The sequence below is a fragment of the Columba livia genome, chromosome 14 (assembly GCF_036013475.1).
Source record: "Columba livia isolate bColLiv1 breed racing homer chromosome 14, bColLiv1.pat.W.v2, whole genome shotgun sequence".
Classification (NCBI taxonomy): Eukaryota; Metazoa; Chordata; class Aves; order Columbiformes; family Columbidae; genus Columba; species Columba livia.
In genome coordinates, this window is record NC_088615.1 from 7,442,740 (window position 1) to 7,461,632 (window position 18,893).

The 18,893-nt window shown below is 40.1% G+C and overlaps 1 protein-coding gene across 3 annotated transcripts in view; it reads left to right on the forward strand.

Moving 5' to 3' along the window:
• RNF130 (ring finger protein 130) overlaps positions 1-18,893 on the forward strand; it is a 46,527-nt gene that overhangs the window by 3,561 nt on the left and 24,073 nt on the right. For all 3 annotated transcript variants that reach the window (XM_065029802.1, XM_065029801.1, XM_021288876.2), the window contains 2 exons: positions 5,140-5,334; positions 18,408-18,658. In XM_065029802.1, coding sequence (XP_064885874.1) covers positions 5,140-5,334; positions 18,408-18,658 — 446 coding nt within the window. The remainder of the gene's footprint in view (positions 1-5,139; positions 5,335-18,407; positions 18,659-18,893) is intronic.

The window sequence follows — 18,893 nt, forward strand, 5'->3', positions numbered from 1 at the left end:
TTCTTCCTTTAGCTTTTATCATGACTTAAATAATTTCTTATTAGAGGAGTGTTTCAAACAGCTTCTAGATATGAATGCTTACAGATGATTGAAAACCGCTTGTCTTGTTCTTCATGGGAGGATAATAGTGAAATGGATCTTCACAGCCTGATGCAGCTTTTCTGATAGTTCAGGTTTGTCATCTCTTTGGTGAGGTTACTGAGGACTTCCCATTCAGTCCTTTATTCCGGTTCCACAGAGTCACAAATAACAGGCGTTTCAGCCCAAACTTCCCACAGTAGCTGCCTGGGCAGCTGTGGCAGTGTCTGTATGTGCATCACATAAGTGGTCAACCCACCATCCACTCCGGTGACCTCCACTTGTAGGTGTCTCTGGTATTAGATGCCTGACACCAGCTGTGTTGCTGACCTTCAGGTGTTGGGCGTATTCCTCTTGCTGGGACAAACCAAGATAGAAGCCATCGAAAACTCACTTTAACGGTTCTTGGTACAAACTGCAGTGCTTTATGGCTTAGTTCCCTCAAAAACGTTCTCCGTGGCGAACAGGACTCTTCTGTGAGCGTTGAGCCTGGGTTACTGCTGGTGGGTCTGGACATGGAGATGGGGACTGAAGGGTGAGTGGCAAAGGGTGGATTTTGAAGGGCTGTGGGAGGTGATGGTTGTATGAAAGCTGCATTGGAGAAAGAACTCGTGGAAAGGGGAGGTGTCAGCTGAAGGGGTTAGTAGGGCTGTGGCTGGGCACGGAGAATGAGAATTTGAGGAAAAGCGTACGTTAGAAAAAGGTGGAAGTGGGGCAGACACAGTATTGGCACAATGTTACGAACAGAGGTGTATCTTGTGCATGGAACTCTTAACTATAGCGTTTTGTAACATCTGACACTTCATAAACATGCTGCGTGAACACGTTGTAGCTGCAGAAGGTTTAAAATGATGGTTTCCTGGTAACTGTAGAGCTTTAGGTGGTATTCAGACAGAATTTTGTGTTTCTTTCCAGCCCAGAATCCAAAGCAATAAGCTTTAGGAAAATGCAACAAGCAAATATATCAATAAATGTAGAGCAGTGGGAGAAAAACCTTGTGCATGCATCCATCCTTTACCATTGGTCTCAATATCCAGTTTAATTAGTAGTCATTAATTGATAACAAAAGTGGAGGTTATATATTGAAGTTTATAGTCATAATTGTAGTATACTTACTGAGTGAACAAGATGAAATCTTAACTATTAGCAGGACTCTTCTAAGCTTTGGTGATCTTCTTTGTTTAACATCTTCCCTGAACAAGATTATCTCGTATTCAAAGAGTTTCTTTTAGTGTTAAAGCCAGCTTTAGTCACAGCAGTCACCTGAAATAGTTCTTGAAAAGAAAATGTTGCTGTACGTAACTCATTGACATGACTTCTAAGAAGCAGAAGTTATAACTGGCTTGAATAAGGTCTATATTGATAATAACACTGGTAACGCATTGATAGAAAAATATATATTATGTTAATTAAACCCTAATGGGATAGCAAATAACTAGTACCCTTCCTTGAAATAAGAAGGAATCAGTGCTGCTGTGTTGTTTCTGTGAACTTCCCAGCTGAATTCCTTTTCTGGAAGCTTTATCACAGGATGATGTTGCACAAGGCTGGGGCTGTTTGGGCAGCGGGGTGTGCCTGGGCAGTGCTGCCCGAGGGAGGGCAGGATTTGGGGCGCAGCTGCCTGGGACTGCCTTGTCCCCTCTGCTGGTTTCTTTCCCAAAGAGCCTCTTGATCTGCTGCCCCTCAAGATATTGATGGGGTCTCTACACCTATTGTATTACAGTGATTGAAGGTCAGACTTTAAAATGGTTTCTGTATGTGTAACTGAGACAGACCAGCTCTGGCAACTGGTGCTTGCCTCAGGGAGTAGAGGATTAGCTGAGATGCAATCAATATCAAGATATTAGACCTTTTATTTTTTAATAAGGAAACAGATGGCTTGCTGTGTGCTTATGTCTTCTGAAATTATAAAATTACTTGAGTGACTTCTGATCATATCTTTTTATGTGCAATGATTTGGTTTAGAATAGCTTTAATTTAATGTGAAGTTGCTTTTCATTCTGGCATGGACATCATCCAGGTAATACTTGCAAGCCCTAGTCTATTAGATCCTAATTGGACTTCGGACAGTGGAGCATAAATGGTATGATAATGGAGAGCTATTGATGGCGATTCTTGCTTACGCTGCTCATTTATCTATGTCCCTTACAAAGCCAAGTGATGTGCCTGGTACATTCAGTGTATAGCAGATGTTATATTTCAGCCAGCTCTCTGTGCCAGAAGGGTGACCGTGATTGTAAGACTTTAAGTTTTTGAGTGTTTTAAGTCTGTTGAAAAGATGACCAGAAAAACTAAGACTTTCCACTATTGCTCCTGGATTTTATGTAGTTAAAAGTGAAAAGGTTACTTAACATTTGTGTAGTGTAAATAGGCTGCTAATGTAAAGAACAGTGGGTTGTGACTCTTTATTAAATCTCAGGTGACTTAAACCTACTCAGTTCAGGTTTATCTAAACCAAACAGATTTTCTTTAATGTTTTTGTATTACTTAAATACTGCTGAAACAATATTGTCAGCTGTTCAATTTTCTTCAGGACATACTGAATCCACCTTGTCAGGATTAACATGTTGTATGCATTTGAGCGGTGTTTGTTGGTCTATATCTGGAAAGCTTTTATCTCTTAATATCTTGTTTCCTAATCCTGTTGCTCTGTCCAGAAATGTCTCATAGCTCTGTCCGCAGCTGAGAGAGACTTTGATCTCTACTGTGGTAGAAAATTTTGTACTACTTTTCCCACAGATGCAGTTTCTGTTATCTCTTACTCCTTCTCTATCGGTTTTTAAGCTAAAAATTTCAAGTCCATACAAATTTAAAGGTGCCTACGTAAATTTTTATAAAACTGACTTACATAGAAGACTTTTGAGAATGCTGCCTCCCTTTTCAATGTGCCTTTTGCCTTTCATTGCTTTTGTGATGATTTTTTTTTTCAATTCAAATAGCCCATTACCCTGTTTTTTGTGGCCATTTTTGTTTTCACTTAGCATTTTAGTTGTGAACATGATTGTACTGAAGCAAACTCTACATCATCCATAGGATTACTGCTCTTCACCCATCCCATATATATTAAGTACATTTCTGTTGGCCATAATGTCTACTTTCAGAGTTAATTTGGGCAGCTTGACGAGCTTCTGTGGAATTGTGGCCATTTATTGAATTCTATTTTCCAAATGATATGGCACACCTGAGGTTCTTGAGCCTGATTTCACTGGAGAAGGATGGCATTTTGAGCTTTCGAGGCTTGAGAAGCTTCCTGCCATAGTCTGCTGCTGCTTGCACCCCTCTGCATTTTTAAGTGGAAATGCTCTGAGCAAGGGGGAAGCGTGTGTTAAACAATCAACTGCTTTTATCTTAACGGAGGACGTAAGGCTGGTTGCTTGTGCCATGTTACAGTTCTATCACATTTTAAAAAAGGAGTGTAATTCCTTTAAAAAAATGGACTGTTCTCTTGAATTTAAGGCTACAAAGACAAGCTGCAGAAGTTGATCATTGCCGCTCAGGACGGCTGCCACCAGCGCTCCGGAACAACTTGTGTGGTCAGCAGTTTCCAAAGGGATCTGAATAATAGTGTCAGGGTGACAGAAGAAAATACTCCATAAAATTTGACTTCAGGCATCTGTATTTCTGATTTTTCCCTGATCCCTCTGTAGAACAAAAACACAAAAATACAGCAAATAGGCCCGCATGTCTGAAATATCAGCCTTGAAAAACAATTGTGAAAAGGATGTGCTTATATCTGGCTCCCCACCCTCCTTCCAGGGGAACAGGGAGAGGCACTTCTTGTCCAAATTAAGAGATGTAATGACTTCCTGTACCACTGCCACGGTATAGACTCATCTGCAATAGTTTTCTTTAGGGGAGCAAGAGATTGCTTTTCTCTTTTTTTAGATGTTAAGCTGAGAATGCTTAAAAAGATCTTCTGTTTCCAGCAACTTCTAATAAGTTAAACTGGCTCTTTTTTTGAGGTAGACCTTTTGCTGAAATCCCAGAGTCTGTTCTGTAGAACTCAGTTCTTTAAAAGGAAAAATTTATGGGACACTTAATTTGAATCGCTCTTAGGATCTATAGTTTTTAGAGCTATTGTGCAAATAAATTGGTTTTTTATGCCTTGAAAAAATCGCTGTTTATCCCAACAAATTTTTAGTAGCCAAACTCCTGGCATTTGAAAGGGTAAATCCATTTGCATTATAAGTTGCTATTGGCTCTAAATTTCTAATGACCAATGTATCAGTGTTTCCAGTTGTGTAAACAGAAATGTCTTTCAGTTTCAGCTGCTGTACGTTATTGTTTGCGTTGCGTTTTGTGCCTTCTGTGTGTAGTTCTGTGTGGGTTTGGGTTGTTCTGGGTGCGTTACAGCGTCAGAAAGGACAAAAGAACTCTGCGTGCTGCTGAACCCAGACATCCGGCACTTGCCATTTCTGTTACTCTTCCTTTATACCATCAATACCTGACAACCAAGTGCATCGTGTTTGCAAAACCGTTTGTTTCTCTATGGATTTGAATGCACTTTCCTTGTAGGCAAAACGTGCATGTGTAAAAAGCTGATGTTGGCTGCTGGCGTTTTACTAGAGCAGCTTTTAATACAGTTCTTTTTTTTACAGTCGCCTGCACATGGCAGATAACTCTGAAATCTTGTTTCCACAGTCTCCTTTGTTTAGTTGGACTTCCCACTGCAGTGATATTTATGACTGCGTTAGGAAAAAAAAATGACTGATGAACAGCTGTTTTGTAAATGCCTACAGCATATGAACCATATTTTAATGTTTTTCAGCCTCTAGGCAGGTATTGATTTGAATGTGAATTCATTGTTCTAGCTGCCCTAGAGTTAAAAATAGCTTGTGTTAGTGAGCCTAATTCTTGGGCATATAGTCACAGCTTTTGGTGTGTGAGATATGTTGGGGGGGTTAAGACTTTTTTTTCGTAAGAATGCAGTTAGCTTTAGGCTTTATTAACAAGAGGATGGTGGCTTCGTAGTGCATAACAGTTAAGCAATTCAGCAAACTTGTAGTATTTTTTGCCTGTTTAAACAAATTGCCACCTGTGTAAAAGCATTTGCTGTTTCAGTTGCAGATCGCCTGGGCTGTGACCCTCGAACACGTTTCCAAGTTCCACCGAACACCAAGCAGTGGATTGCTTTACTACAGCGAGGAAACTGTACCTTCAGAGAGAAGATCCTGCGAGCAGCCTCACATAATGCCACAGCCGTGGTCATTTACAACAATATATCCAGTGAGGAACCTGTCACGATGACTCATCAAGGTAAATAAAACATAGTCTCTTTCACTATAATTCTTCTTCGCCCAGCACTCTTTTGCCATATAAGCTATTGCTGAAGAGCTCTTGGCAGGGCACAGGTGATGCTATTTGAAATACTCTTGTCTGTAATGACGTTTGCATATATGTGAAATAAGCCAGTAATTCTGAAAAGTTATTTTCCTTTAGCGTACATTTCATCCAAGCACTTTGTGGTGGGGATATGGGTGTTTTGGAGTGAGGAAATGTCTGTAAGTTCTTAGGGGCAATCTGTTTCAAGCCTTTCCAAAGAAGAAAAGCTAATACATAATGGAAAGTCTAGAATTTTAGAAAGCGTTTGTACTTGAAGAATTTTTATAGTAGCATATGTTCAACTGGCTCTTACGGTAGTGACTTTGAAATGTTAACAGTTACATTGCAATCTGAGCTTGCATGCTTTTTTTTAATGATGGTTTACAGGGGATTCTCTTTCTACGATGTGTCTGTTGATTCCTGTGTGGCATTCAAAACTTAGTGATTCAGAGAGTAGTTACGTCTGTTAGTTGTCTAGAATTGCACTATTGCTGCTCTAGAGTAACAATGAAATTCTGGATTTCTACTTTTTCAGGGCAAACTGTGTAAAATTTTGCTGTTAAGAGTGAGTTACTTTAGCTGATGGGAAAGTCATACATTAAAATTTTCCTTGGTTAAAAATGGTTTTCACAATTCTGACAACTACTTTGTTCATTTTGCCAGAAGGTTTTCTCAATTTGGAATTGTTTAGCTTAATCAGAAAAGGCATATTTCTATATTTGATGCTGTACTGCTGGCTGTTGTTTTTGTTTGTTCGGTTGGTTTGTTTTTCAAGAATATTTTCAATCCTTTTTCTTTAAGCATAGGGGGTTGCTTGGAAACTAGAATTTCCTAATTGTTGCTCTGCATATTGTCACACAATTAGAATTGAATTCTTGTACTGAAGTGCTATGGTTGCTTCTTTTTCTCTTTTGTTTACAAGTCTTGTAGCTTCCTCGGGTTTAGTGGGGTTTGACCTTCCCAATTCTATATACCACAGGGATTTTCCAGGGAGATTTTGACCCCCTACGTAGCAATTCAAAGCCCGTTGAGAATCCATTTTTATCTTAGGTACCTTCCTCAGACATTTTTGCAAGTAAACTGCACGGAAAAAGTCCCTTATTCTAGTGAAATGCTTTTTACCATCTTCCTTTTGTGTTTTTTGCCACTTCTTTCTCTACCTTTCTCATAATGCTGATAGATTTGGCGGGTGCGTTCATAGCAATAGGGGGTGTCTATCTTTTGTTGGGAAATCCTAGTTCATCCAGTGTTTCAGCTCTGAAGACCAGCCTTTGGTCCAGTGGTTCTCGTAGGTTGAAATAATGTCTCGAGTTATACAACCTGAGAGCTGCTGTGGGTAAAACTGCATCTTGTAAGTCAGTCAGGCAACTGTTGGAATACATGATATTTGGAAAAAAAGCTAATACTGTCTTCAGTGTGGTGACTTCCAAATATTTACTGTTACTCATGGCAAGCTTTGGAAAAAAAAAATGTGCTTACTGGAGATGATGAATATTTTAATTTTGAGTATTTTTGATACTGGGGTTTAGCTGCATGTACTCAGTCCCGTGTATACTGGAATCTCTGTCACCGGTTTGGGCTGTATCATAGAATCATAGAACCGTTTTGGTTGGAAGAGACCTTCAGGATTATCAAGTCCAACCATAACCTAAGCTGATTCTAGCACTAAACCATGTCCCTAAGAACCTCGTCCAAACGCCTTTTAAACACCTCCAGGGATGGTGAACAGGTGCTATCTCAAAATTAATATTGCACTTGGAGCGTTCAAACTATGTGACAGACCAAAAGTAATTATCTAGAACTGAAGTGCCACCTTGGCATCACACTGCAATGAAGAGGAGTGTCGCTCCACAGCTTTCGTTTTGGTTCCATTATGGTAATGTAAGGGATCTCCTCAGCAATCTGTGCTTTGCAGAGCTTCCCACAAATAACATCCTGTTTGCTCGAGGTAGGAGCTGCAAGTGTGTGTAACTGAGGTGTAGATTAGTCCTTTGGTGTCAGGTTTAGGATCCAGCCTTCCCCACTTGGAATAATTCTCACTGAATTTAATGCTGGGTCCCAAACCATTGTTCAAACATTTAGGGCACTCTCTGGTCTTCTTTTTTTCTGCTTTGTCAACCATATCACTGCCCGGTTGGTTTTTAGGTGGTGAACAACCACATCATCTGGTAATTAGATATTGTCTTTAGTATTTGCTATCCCTAAGGATCGGGAGGAGTTGACCCTGTGTATTTGATAGCTGTTCTACTACTGTTTCACTTAAATATGCGTTAAATAATGGTGATATAGGGTGAAAATGAAGGCGAGTCACCAAACTGGTATTTCTTCCATATGATATCTAGTGCTATGCAGTATTCCTCTTTTCTTTTAAAAATGTATTCTTCACAAAACAATGTTGCAACTGTATTATAATGACCAGGTTCATGGTTCTATGTTTTCTTTCTGTAGGCAGGTGAAAATAGGCCTTGTGTCATTTTATATCACTGTAACATATATTTTGTACTGCTGTGTGCCAAGTCTTATGAACATTCTGTCATCCTGGCGAAGCAGAGAGGAAAGTGGTAGCTGGTGATTGCACACTCTGAACTGCATGCTTTCCTGCTTGGATATTTGCATGAATTCCAATCACCTGCTCAGGCAACGTCTATACTAAAAATAGGTAGAATATACAGATTTATGTGTGTTGCCCACCTGCAGAGAGGTGATTCCTTAGGAAAAGAGCTCAGTAAGCAGTTCTCACCTATGGGATTAGTATTTTATCCAAGTTATTTTATGCTTGAACACACCTTTGAAAATTTTAATCTTATGGAAATTTGTTCATATTCAACATATTACTCTGCAGAACATAAATTCCTTCTGGTGGCTCGGTAGCAACTGTCACTCTTGAATCAGTCCATCATCACCACAGCGAGCAAACAGCTTCTGTTGCTAATACCAGAATTTGCTCTTTCTTGTGTGGTAGTTAGTCTAAGTCTCTGCTAATTCTAAGTCTCTGCCTCTTTGATTCAAGTTGAGTTTTAAAGTAGGTATTGACCTTAAGGAGTTGCTGAACTTTTAAAACATGTATATATATTTCTGTTAATGTTATTTGCAATATTATTTAATCTGTGTATATCCTTGTACGTATTACTGTGTGTATGTAAAATAAACTGGTTTTACAGAGTCTTGTAGATGTCCTCTATCAGCTGAAGTGAAGGACGTCTTTCCCAGCATAGGTTGTGTTAGACTATGATATCACTGGCAGGAAGGCAGTTTTATGAGTGGTTTTGCTTGCTACTTCTGTTAAAGCAGAACAAATACTGTCTAATGTAAAAAAGAGCCTGTGTGGTAGAGAAAATATGTAGTAGCTGTCTCCTTTATAATCAATTATGGGAATAGGAAGGAAATGCATGTAAAATAGCGTTCTAATTCTTTTTTTGTTTGTGTCTGGTGGAGACAGTCCTGTCAATTACAAAATGGTTAAATGTTATATTGACCTTCTCCATTATCATCTAGACTTTATTCGGATTAATAGAAAAGAACATAGGCCAAAAATGCCTCTCAACTCAAAATTTCGTAGTCAGAATTCATGGAAAAAATATAAACAAGAGAAGATGAACAAATATAGAGAGTGTCAAAATGAAGTTGCTGGATTGCTATAACTACTATTACCAGTGCTGAAGAAATCTCCCAAAGTATCTAAACAAGTTCTGGTATAATACCTTTCTCAGAGGATTTACCCGATATGGGTAAATCTTTTAAAGTCTTTAGAACAAGCTGCAGACATCTTATCAGGATCAATCTTTGCTACACCTCTGAAGCAGCGATGCTTTCGTTCTCTGCAAGAAGGGACGTGGGCAGGAGGTGACGTCCCTGCTGTTGGAGAGCTGCCCAATTCTGCCTCCCAGGAGCAGAGTCCTTCCCAAGGGAGGAATTCTGATGTATTCGCTTAACAAGCCTCCAAGTACAGGAAGTGAGGTCTGTACTTGCTTTGAACAGCGATAAAACTGAGTGTGTTCACTGTGGGTTATTTTAGGTCACTGGGTCAGAGGCAGAGGGACTGGAAGCGATTCGGGGTTGTTGCCGTCTAATGACGATTCCGTGTTCTTGCCCCAGTTTGAGGTGGGTGCGGAGATCCGGCACTCGAAATGCCCCTTGCCCGTGTTGTGGCACTGTCACCGCGAGCAGCGGCTCTTCCTCAGCTGCCCGTTCAGTACTAATGCCTCTTTATGTAACTGTGAGCTGAACTGATGCGTGAAAGCTATGGCAGAGTACAGTGCAGATTATTTTGCACAAAATGTGTGCTGACTAATACTTCAGGTCTACACCAAATCTGCCGCAAAACTTTCTCTGGATTACAGAGACCTACTTTTAATCCACAGCTCGAAGCTAATTTTATTGTATATTACAATATTGTTGTATAATTATTATTAATTTACCCTGCAGCATTAGTGAAAATGAAGAAGAGATGAGTCATCAAAGTTGGAGCTTAAAAAAAAAAGCAAAACAATCAATAGTGTAACCATAGTTTGCATATCTTTGATCATTTTACATTGTTTGTTGTTTATATTTGCTCATTATAGAATCATAGAATTGTTTTGGTTAGAAAAGACCTTTAAGATGGAGTCCAGCCATTAACCTAGCAGTGTCATGTTCACCTCTAAACCATGTACCTAAGAACACTGATAATTGATGATGTGGGGAACAAGTGGCAACAGCATTATGGTTAATCCTGTTTCCTACTGCATTTCTTGTATCCATCAGGAAAATGTGTCACAGAGTAGATGGAGATGTCAGACACCTGACAAGACGTGTAGAGGAGTGTGTTTGAAACACAGATTCTGGACCATAAGGAAGCACTTGTCTATTCAAGACGAGCCAGGGAAACCCCTTGAGAAAGCTAACGTAGCCTCAGTGCCTGCTGAACTGCTTACAGTCTTTCTGCGTGGTATGTGCCTCACCCACAACCAAAATAGCAGCAGTTAGGCTCATTTTTCCTTAGCCAGCTGAAAGGGTAATTAGTTCTGTGACTGTGAAAAGGCCCACAGGACTGTTAGTGACTGTAAGTAATTACATTCCTTTTTTTATGCAAAGTCTGAGCTCCAGCAGCAAAGTAATTCCCCAAATCTATGGATTCGTTGGAGTCAAATTTGTGATAATAATCTCTGAACATGCTATTTATGAAGCTCTAAAAATGTTTTGTAGCGTCCTTGGGTAAGGCTCCCTTGCCATTTCTCTTTCGTGCTTTGCTGAATATGCTTGAAATGACTGTCCAGATGGATGGATCTGTATGGAAGTTGTCTGCAGAGAGCAGAAAATACATGAATGTGACCGATTACCCATCTTAGAAATCCCTGGGTTTTTAGCTCCAAGTTCCATTAGTTGGAATATAAACTGCTCTCCAGAAATAGCGAAGTGGAAGTCACCTGTGAGCACCTGGCCACACTACAGGATGCAAGATGATGGAGAGTTTTAGTTATCAACATTTGAATGTGAATTAAATTGATGAATGGACCAGTAAGTTCTGTACTACATTAATATACTGATCAATAACATGACGCCTGTAATCAGTGATTGGGTGTTAAATCCAAATCTAAGATAACAGGTTTTGAACATTGTTCAGAAGTACAAGTGGAGAAGGGTTGCTTTCAAATAAGCAGAAATACATTTTGGAAATACATGAAATTGTGACACAAGGAACCTGTTTTCAGTAGTGTGTTGTGTTAGGATTACACCAGTTCTCTAGTCAAAATGTAATGTGACCCTTCTGATTTGTATTGATTTGCATTTGTTCAGAGCTTGGATATAAAATTTGGTCTGCTTTGTTAGCATGCTAATACCTTAACAGTAAAAGTATCCATTCAAGGACTGCAGATGCAGTTTACTCACCTTAACACATAGTTAAATGCCTTGTAAAACCATGTGAGTGAAAGAAAAAGTCCGCGCACAGATTGTGGAAAGGGGATGATAAAATGATAAATTCCTTTTCCTTTGTACCAAACTTTTTTTACTCTTCCGGCATTAAGTGGAATTTCCGTTTCCTTCTCAAAAAAAATTGCAGTGTGAGCGGATGCGAAGAAGTGTTGCTGAAGAGAAAAACATGTGAAATGTCTGTAAAATAATTGCAGCTTCTGTCTGCTTCCCCCTTACCTGGGCTTGTTTTTCCCTAGTGTGATGAACCCAAAAAGTCACATGCATTGATAATATATAAAAAAATATATAATTCCCAGAAGATAAACGTCCTTCTACAGAAAGGGAAAATGCAATATAAGTAGAATGGTCCAGGCAGTCAAAAGTGGAGGCCGCTGCAGTTGTGGTTCCAGGGATGGATAAATTCTCGGTCTGGTGCTCCCCTTTCTCAGCCCAGCGGTGGCTCTGTCCTCTGGTGCCCATCAGAAGCATCATCTTATTGCTTTCAAAAATCAACATGGAGCAGAGATTCCGGAGCTTGGGGGATGCTTAGAGAAGTAGGTGCATCTCGTGGCTTAATAGGAGGATCTTAATTTTTCTAACAGACCTTAGTTGTCATCTGACTTAGGAGAGACGATGAAAAGGAGCTCTCTGGGTGAGGTTGGTAGAGAGAAAATAATCTGCAGTGAAGCTGGAGTCCAGTGCCTCTCTCGTACATTAATATTGTGTCTTTGAGAGACCGTGAAGTGTTGGTTTTCTCGAGGGGGGTGCACTGGGTGTCGCAGAGGGGCAGCGGGACCTTGGCAAGCGTGAGGCGATCCAGAGGCTCAGTTCCTCCATCGCAGTATCAGCAGGACTGGGGCTTGAGGATGGAGCAGGAGGATTTAGCTGGGGCTCTGATCTTGTAGAGATTTCTCCTTAAGGAACGTCTCCCTGTGTGTCGGAGCAGAGCAATGGGGTTGTGTCAGCAGTTGTCATCTGAATACGGCCCAACAGTTTCCTCGACTGATTTTTGCTGCCCGGCTCTCCTTTGAGGAACTCTTGCTCATAGCAGATTATAAAGCTGATTGAAAATAAGGCAGGAGCATTATACTGAGGCATTGTTTCTTGTTCGGTGAAGGAGGGCAGGCATTGGAAAGATAATTTTTGCATATAAGATAATTATTTATCATCTATAGACTTAATTTAATGTGCTACATGCTAGCACAGCAATCATCTGATTAGGCTTTAATATTTATTTTGAGGTTAATTTTGTCACACCCATCTTTGGAAAGACACTCTTGCTGTTTCTGGTTTTCTAATCATATGCCTCAATCATACGCCTGTTTTTCTTAAAGGAGCAGAACGTTGTGAGCATCCATCACATGGCTGTTAGCAGTACAGCAATGCGTGCTACACTGCAAACACTAAAGTGTATGTGATCATATTTAGAGGGCAGAGTAAAATCTGTTAAATCTCTTCTTACTGCAAAGAAGAGTTTTGAGTGTTGTTCAGCCATAAATTGACTGTATTTCTGTTATAATTCATAGAAGCCTGTTCCTCACTAAAGTGGGGTATCTGCTGCTTTGTCCTCTATGGGCTGTAGGCAATCAGAATTCAAGTTTGAACATCAAAAGCCTTTTATTTTATTTTTTCTGGGTTGTTTTGCCTAGGTTTGTGTAGCAGAAGCTTGTGATTGCTGCACGTCTGCTCCATGTTTTGAGATAGCTGCTTGTTCCACTGGTTGTATTTAACTGATGCAACCTGTGACAGTAACTTTTAGGTAACAGGTTCATACACTGCTGTCCTCTACAATTTTCTCATTGTAGTGTTGTAACATCTGTTCGAGTGTCTGACACTACAGAAAACAGACATCCTAAAGTAAATGTTGACATACAGACAAGAATTCAACATTTTCAATATTATGAAGGCAATAGGAAAACAAATGTTTTAAAATGCTATCCGGTCTCATTTAAAAATTGATGTATATTCTTAAGCATTAAATTGTTGCCTTGCTTAGAACTAAATAACTGACAAATATTACAGTTTTTTTTCAGAAATGTTTGATTTGGGACCTCTCAAACAACATATTTTACTCTTGAGATCGCACGCATGTGTTGGCAGCCTGGATGTGCTCTTGTTTACTTTCTGATTAGATCAAAATAAAAATGTGTGCGGCTAGACCTGTTTTAATCACTCTGAAAATATGCCACGGCTGCTCTTCTTGGTGTCTGCTTTTCCAAAAGCCTGGGTTAGAATGTAAGACTTATTCTTCACCGTGAATCTATCTGGTTTGTATCAGACTGAAGTTTTAAGGTATTTGGATAGTTTGTGTATTTTTCTCCAGTGTTTTTAAGTACTATGGAATTCATATTTAAAAGCTGTGTTCCCTGAGCTCACCTTTTCTAGCAGTGCAGCTCTGCATACAGCTCACGTCCCTTTTCCCTTTGCTTTACCTCACCTTGTGGGTTGCACAGTTTATATCCTCTGGAGCTCAAACCCTTTTCTTTAGGGCTAATTCTTGCTTCTGCTCCCTTCAACTCAAACGTCTTCTGGTGTTTCTACTCATGATTGGTCCCTCCAAACTTTATGTGTAACTATAGCACTTCATTAGTGCTTTCGTGTTTTCTTTGTTAATGTTTTGTGAGCTCCCAAATTCTGATGGAGTGGTTTCGTTATTGATTGTTATTCCAAGAAATCCATCGCTCGCGTTAATAGGACTGATCCCTTTCCTGGGTACTGAATAGTGTGTGTTGCTGTATTTTTATTTTTGAAATAACGTGTTCAGAAATTCTTAGCATGCAGTTGTGGGATTTTAATAGAAGAATAGGGAAGTCTGGTTTGTCAAGACAGGCACTTTTATTTCCAATTACATGATCATTATGATGTTCTGATTGTTGCAGTCACATAGGCAGTGGTATTTCAATGTCTGAATCATGCCCTTAATCCAGCCTACAAATGTCTGTCTGCACCATTCTTTATCTTTATTAGGAAGGTGGGGATTTTCTCTGCTTTTTTAAGGAAGTTCTTTGAAATTTCCCCCAGCAGAATTATTCAGGTAAATGTGTGTTAAGTTTAGGTTTTTCAAAATGAAGTCATGAAAGGATTCAGTTACAATTAAATGTTGTCTGCTATGTAAAGGGAGAACTATATATTATTTCACAAGCATGAAATGAGTGCAGTCTATCTGCTTCGTCTGCAGCATCAGCAGAGCCTGTCAAAGACTTAAGAAATTACAAGGACTTGAGCTCAAAATATCAGCCATTAGAATAGTGCTGACCTTTTTTATGAGTATCTGACTTAAATTCTCAGTTCTCTGCAAACCTTTTCACATCAAATCAGAATGGTTCAGTGCCTCTTGCAGGTGGTCCACGCTCGAGATGGGATCTCGAGTTGCCCTCCCCATGTGCAGGAAGGTGGTTGAAGCATTGCAGCAGGAGCCGCAGGTCAGTGCCAGGTTGCTCGGCTGCCCAGGAGGAATTGTCTCACCATCCTTCTCCTTGAATATGCATCACACAGCTGCTCAGGCTGTTCACAAGCCCAGGGGCGAAAAGGAAATTCAGCTGTTTGGCAGCTGCATTTTGCTAGGCTGCTGTTCCCTGCATCCTCCAAGGGACGGTGGAAGGATGGAAAGTGTCTGAAGTCGGCTCTTTGAACCTTGCCTGTCCCTGGCTGTGTTTTGAGCTTCAGACAAACATTTGGTAGTCAAGAATCAACAAAAACACAAAATGAAACCATTATTTGTGTGTAATGAGATTAGTAATTTCTCTTGGAGATGACTTTCTACTGACTTGCTAAATGTTCTCTTTTAGAATTGCTAGGAGAGATGGAGAGATTTGTGAGAGAGCAAAGCAGTTTCCTTAGGAGTTCTACAGGAAAATTCTGGATGTTGCTTGTTTTCCCATCTTTTTCGTGTCTTCTCGGCTTTTAAGTCTTTCTCTCTTCTCCCCTCCCAATGTAATATCACACAGATTTTATGATTAATTGCAACTTCATCCCTTTTCATACATAGAGTTGCATAACTATGCTAATTAAACATGCACATGGTAAAACTGCAAGCTAGAAAGAGCTGTTCTCGGCTTGGATGATAGCAATTACATGATTTATATTTACAGGCGTCAATATTTATCTCATGCCTACCATCTGTCCTAGCTTGTCATCTACAGTTGAGCGTGTAGTTCATTGGCTTTAGTTGGCATTCCAGGTTCTTTTCTCTGGATGCTGTGTTCTGGGCAGAGGAGAGCGTTGCTTTACATGAGATTATGTGGTAAGGCCATATTGAACTCTTACAAACAGTCTTTCTGTGTTCACCTGGGGACTTATTTTTTTCTGCTTAAGTTTCAGAAATGCAAGGTTTCAAGGTGCTTAAAATAAATGAGTCAGTGTCTCCTCCTGCCCCCAATTGTTCTCAAACATGGAGCTCTTGCTAAAATTATTTAGGGTGATGCCCCTGACAAAAATACAGATGAACTAAGTCCCAGTTTCCACTGAGCTTCAGTATGTTAAGCAGGCACAATGTATTTTTCTTTTCTGCAGTTCTCCTTGGCTCTCGCAGGGTCAGAAGCAGCAGTAGCAGTTTGGCTGTTCCCAGTTGAATCATTTGGAATTCAAATCACTTTGCAGCGATGCCAGAGGTTCCCTTTGTGCTGGGCTTTATATAAAGCGCATGACAGACTGTTGGCTTTGTCACGTTCCCTGGGCAGCAGGGAATAAATAGGTAGAGACTTCAGCTTTTGATTCAGACAGAAGTGGACTAGTATCAGAAGATCTGAGTCGGCTTTGCTTTGCAGTTAACTGTAAATCCTGTCCGAATGCTGCACTGAGTGCTTCTGGCTGATATTTTGATACTAACATAATTCCTCAGTGCAAATAAATACCTACTGGGGATGTTACGCAGAACACGTGCCCTGGGGAATACAGTCACCCCACACCCTTCCCTGCCTTTCTTCAGTGTCCGAACTAGACATGAAGAAGGTAAGTGAAGACCAGGGAAAATGTCAAACAGCATAAATTATCTGCTCCTGTTTGAGGGTTTTGGGGTTACAAGAGCCTGTGCTGCATCTGCGTGCAGGGTCTTGCAGGAAAAGTGGTTCTTGTCCTGGAATTAAGCGCTGCAAGTCTGGCAAGAGGCTCTTCCCAGATGGACAAATAGGAATCCAAGTGGGTTTCCTCTGAAAATAAAGCAAGTGGTGGATTTTCACTCTGCTTCTGAGCTTTGCTGCCTGTTAAATACCTTGGTTAGTTTGCATGAAACCAAACTCGGTGCATCTTGAACTGAAGTGTCTCTGGAGAGCTGGTCTAAAGCGGACCTTGGGCAAATCTGTGATACACCGGTGATTTTAAAAGTTGTATCTATAAATTGTGTTGGGTTTTGTTTGTTCTTCAAAGCTTTTGAGCTACTGTGACACTCGTTTCCAAAATACTCATTTGGAAGGAAACATTGAGCATTTTTTTCTTACTTAGACCTATGTTACTAGGATGAGACATGATCTTCTTTACCATTTTGATTTTAAATAATGAAAAGCTGACATTTCTTGGGGAAGACAGTTTTGAAGCTGTGCAATATTTTTTTTTAATTATTGTGCGAATCTTAATTTTTGAGATTATCAGCTTTGATTCTTCTGAGCAGTTCTGTCAGCACAGTCTACAACACCAGTCTTGGGGAACTTGCTCTGAAAACTGAGGATAGTGACTGTAAAAGTTACTATTTGGCGTGGCGAGTGGAAAGAGTAATGAGATAACATTTAAGACTGTTAAACAACTCTATTAAAGCCCCCATTTTAGAAAATTATGTAGCAGTCTCAGTCTATCACCCAGACTTATCGTGCCTTGGGTTTCAAATATGCTGTTCTGCTGGGTCTTCTGCATCATTTTGTGGATACAATAACTTCTTAAAAATCAGATTTTGATTAAAAGATCCTGAACGAATTCGTTGTGTTAAAATGGGACCTCGTTCTCTCTTCACTGTCATGCTGGGTTCTCTGTAACTTAAATCCACTCTAAATCCAGAATCTCAGTGCTGAAGTCACTGTATTCTATGGTTCTCCTCTGAGGGAATGTGAATTGGAGCAAACAGATGGAGCAAATGGATGAGCAGACTTTGCAAGCATTTAGAAAATAGGTCTTGAAAGGGGTTTTAATATAGGAGGCAAATAGATCTGGATGAATAAGAGTGATGCTTATAAGGCTTTTTTCTTTCTGTCTTTGTTTTTCCTATAACCTTTGTTTGCTTTGAACTTGGAACAGAATTGCCTTGAGTTCAAGATCCTCTTTTTTTTATGGGGCCTCTGCTTTTAAAACATAGATGCTCTTCGCTCTGCAGGTGATTTTGTTCTTTTTCAGTACATATTGTGGTTTGATTCTCTTCTTTTCCTTGTACCAGTAATTTTCCCTTTGGGACAGGAGGCAAGATATTATGAAAGCCAGATGGGCTACACATTCAGAATGGAGTTGATGAAGCTGACAGCCTCTTTGTGATCTTACCACAAGTGTCTTTGTATGGATGATAAAATTAGGGCTCAAACTTCTGCCAAGTTTGGGGTTCTTCTTCTCTTCTACTTTGCAGCCAGACTTACTCACTTCACTTTCACTTCTGACTGAAGTGATGTAGGTAGAAGTTTGGCTTTGTTGCTTCTGTGCTGGAATTGTGGTTTACAGGTGCTTGACAGCTTCGGTTGTGGCACGTGAAAGCCATGCAACCACATTGGGGAACTTGCATTGCTCTACAGCACCGGGAATGCTGAGGCCACTCCAGCAATGTCACTGAACTCATCTTCCAAATGTTTTTCTGTGAGTTGCCTTTTTAGGTATTCACAGCTTCAAATTTGGATCAAATGTACTTTTGAAAGCCGTTTCAGACCGCACGCAATAATTAAAATGTGGGAGGTCTTGTGTAACCGCCAGCACAGATCTGTGACTGTGTGAGGAGCTGCAGACAGTTTGCATGGTAATGCCCTAATTTGAAAATATGGGTTTAAAGGACAAGTCATGAGTTCAGTGCTCAGTAGCCTGTTCCATGTGTCATAGATGTCTCAGATTAAAATCTCTAAGTTGTCAAATGGCTTTGCATTTGGAAAATCTTGTGAGTGGAAGGCCATGTTAATTTAAAATGTAAATTAAATCTTTTTCTCCTTTTATAGGAACTGGAGACATCGTTGCTGTCATGATTACAGAATCAAAGGTTAAGGAAATCCTGCATTACTTGGAAAAGAATATCTCTGTCCTGATGGCAATAGCAGTGGGGTCCCGTGTTCCTCCAAAAAACTTCAGTCGAGGCTCTCTAGTCTTTGTGTCAATATCATTCATAGTATTGATGATAATTTCTTCAGCGTGGTTAATATTTTACTTCATCCAGAAGATCAGGTACACAAGTGCACGTGACAGGAATCAGGTAAGGGGACTCCTTTTTTTCCCCTCTAAGGTCTGCAGGTGATATTTCTGTATACAGGAGTCAATAGAGAGCAAATAATTTCTAAGGAATGTCCATCAATACCAGTGTTCAGAACCTCTTTATTCTGAGGCATAGCATGTTGCCAGGCAAAGATTTTTATATAGCAAGATGTTTTCATCCTGAGCAGCACCGGTAGAAGATCTTATTACATGACCCGAAAAAATGGAACTGAGGC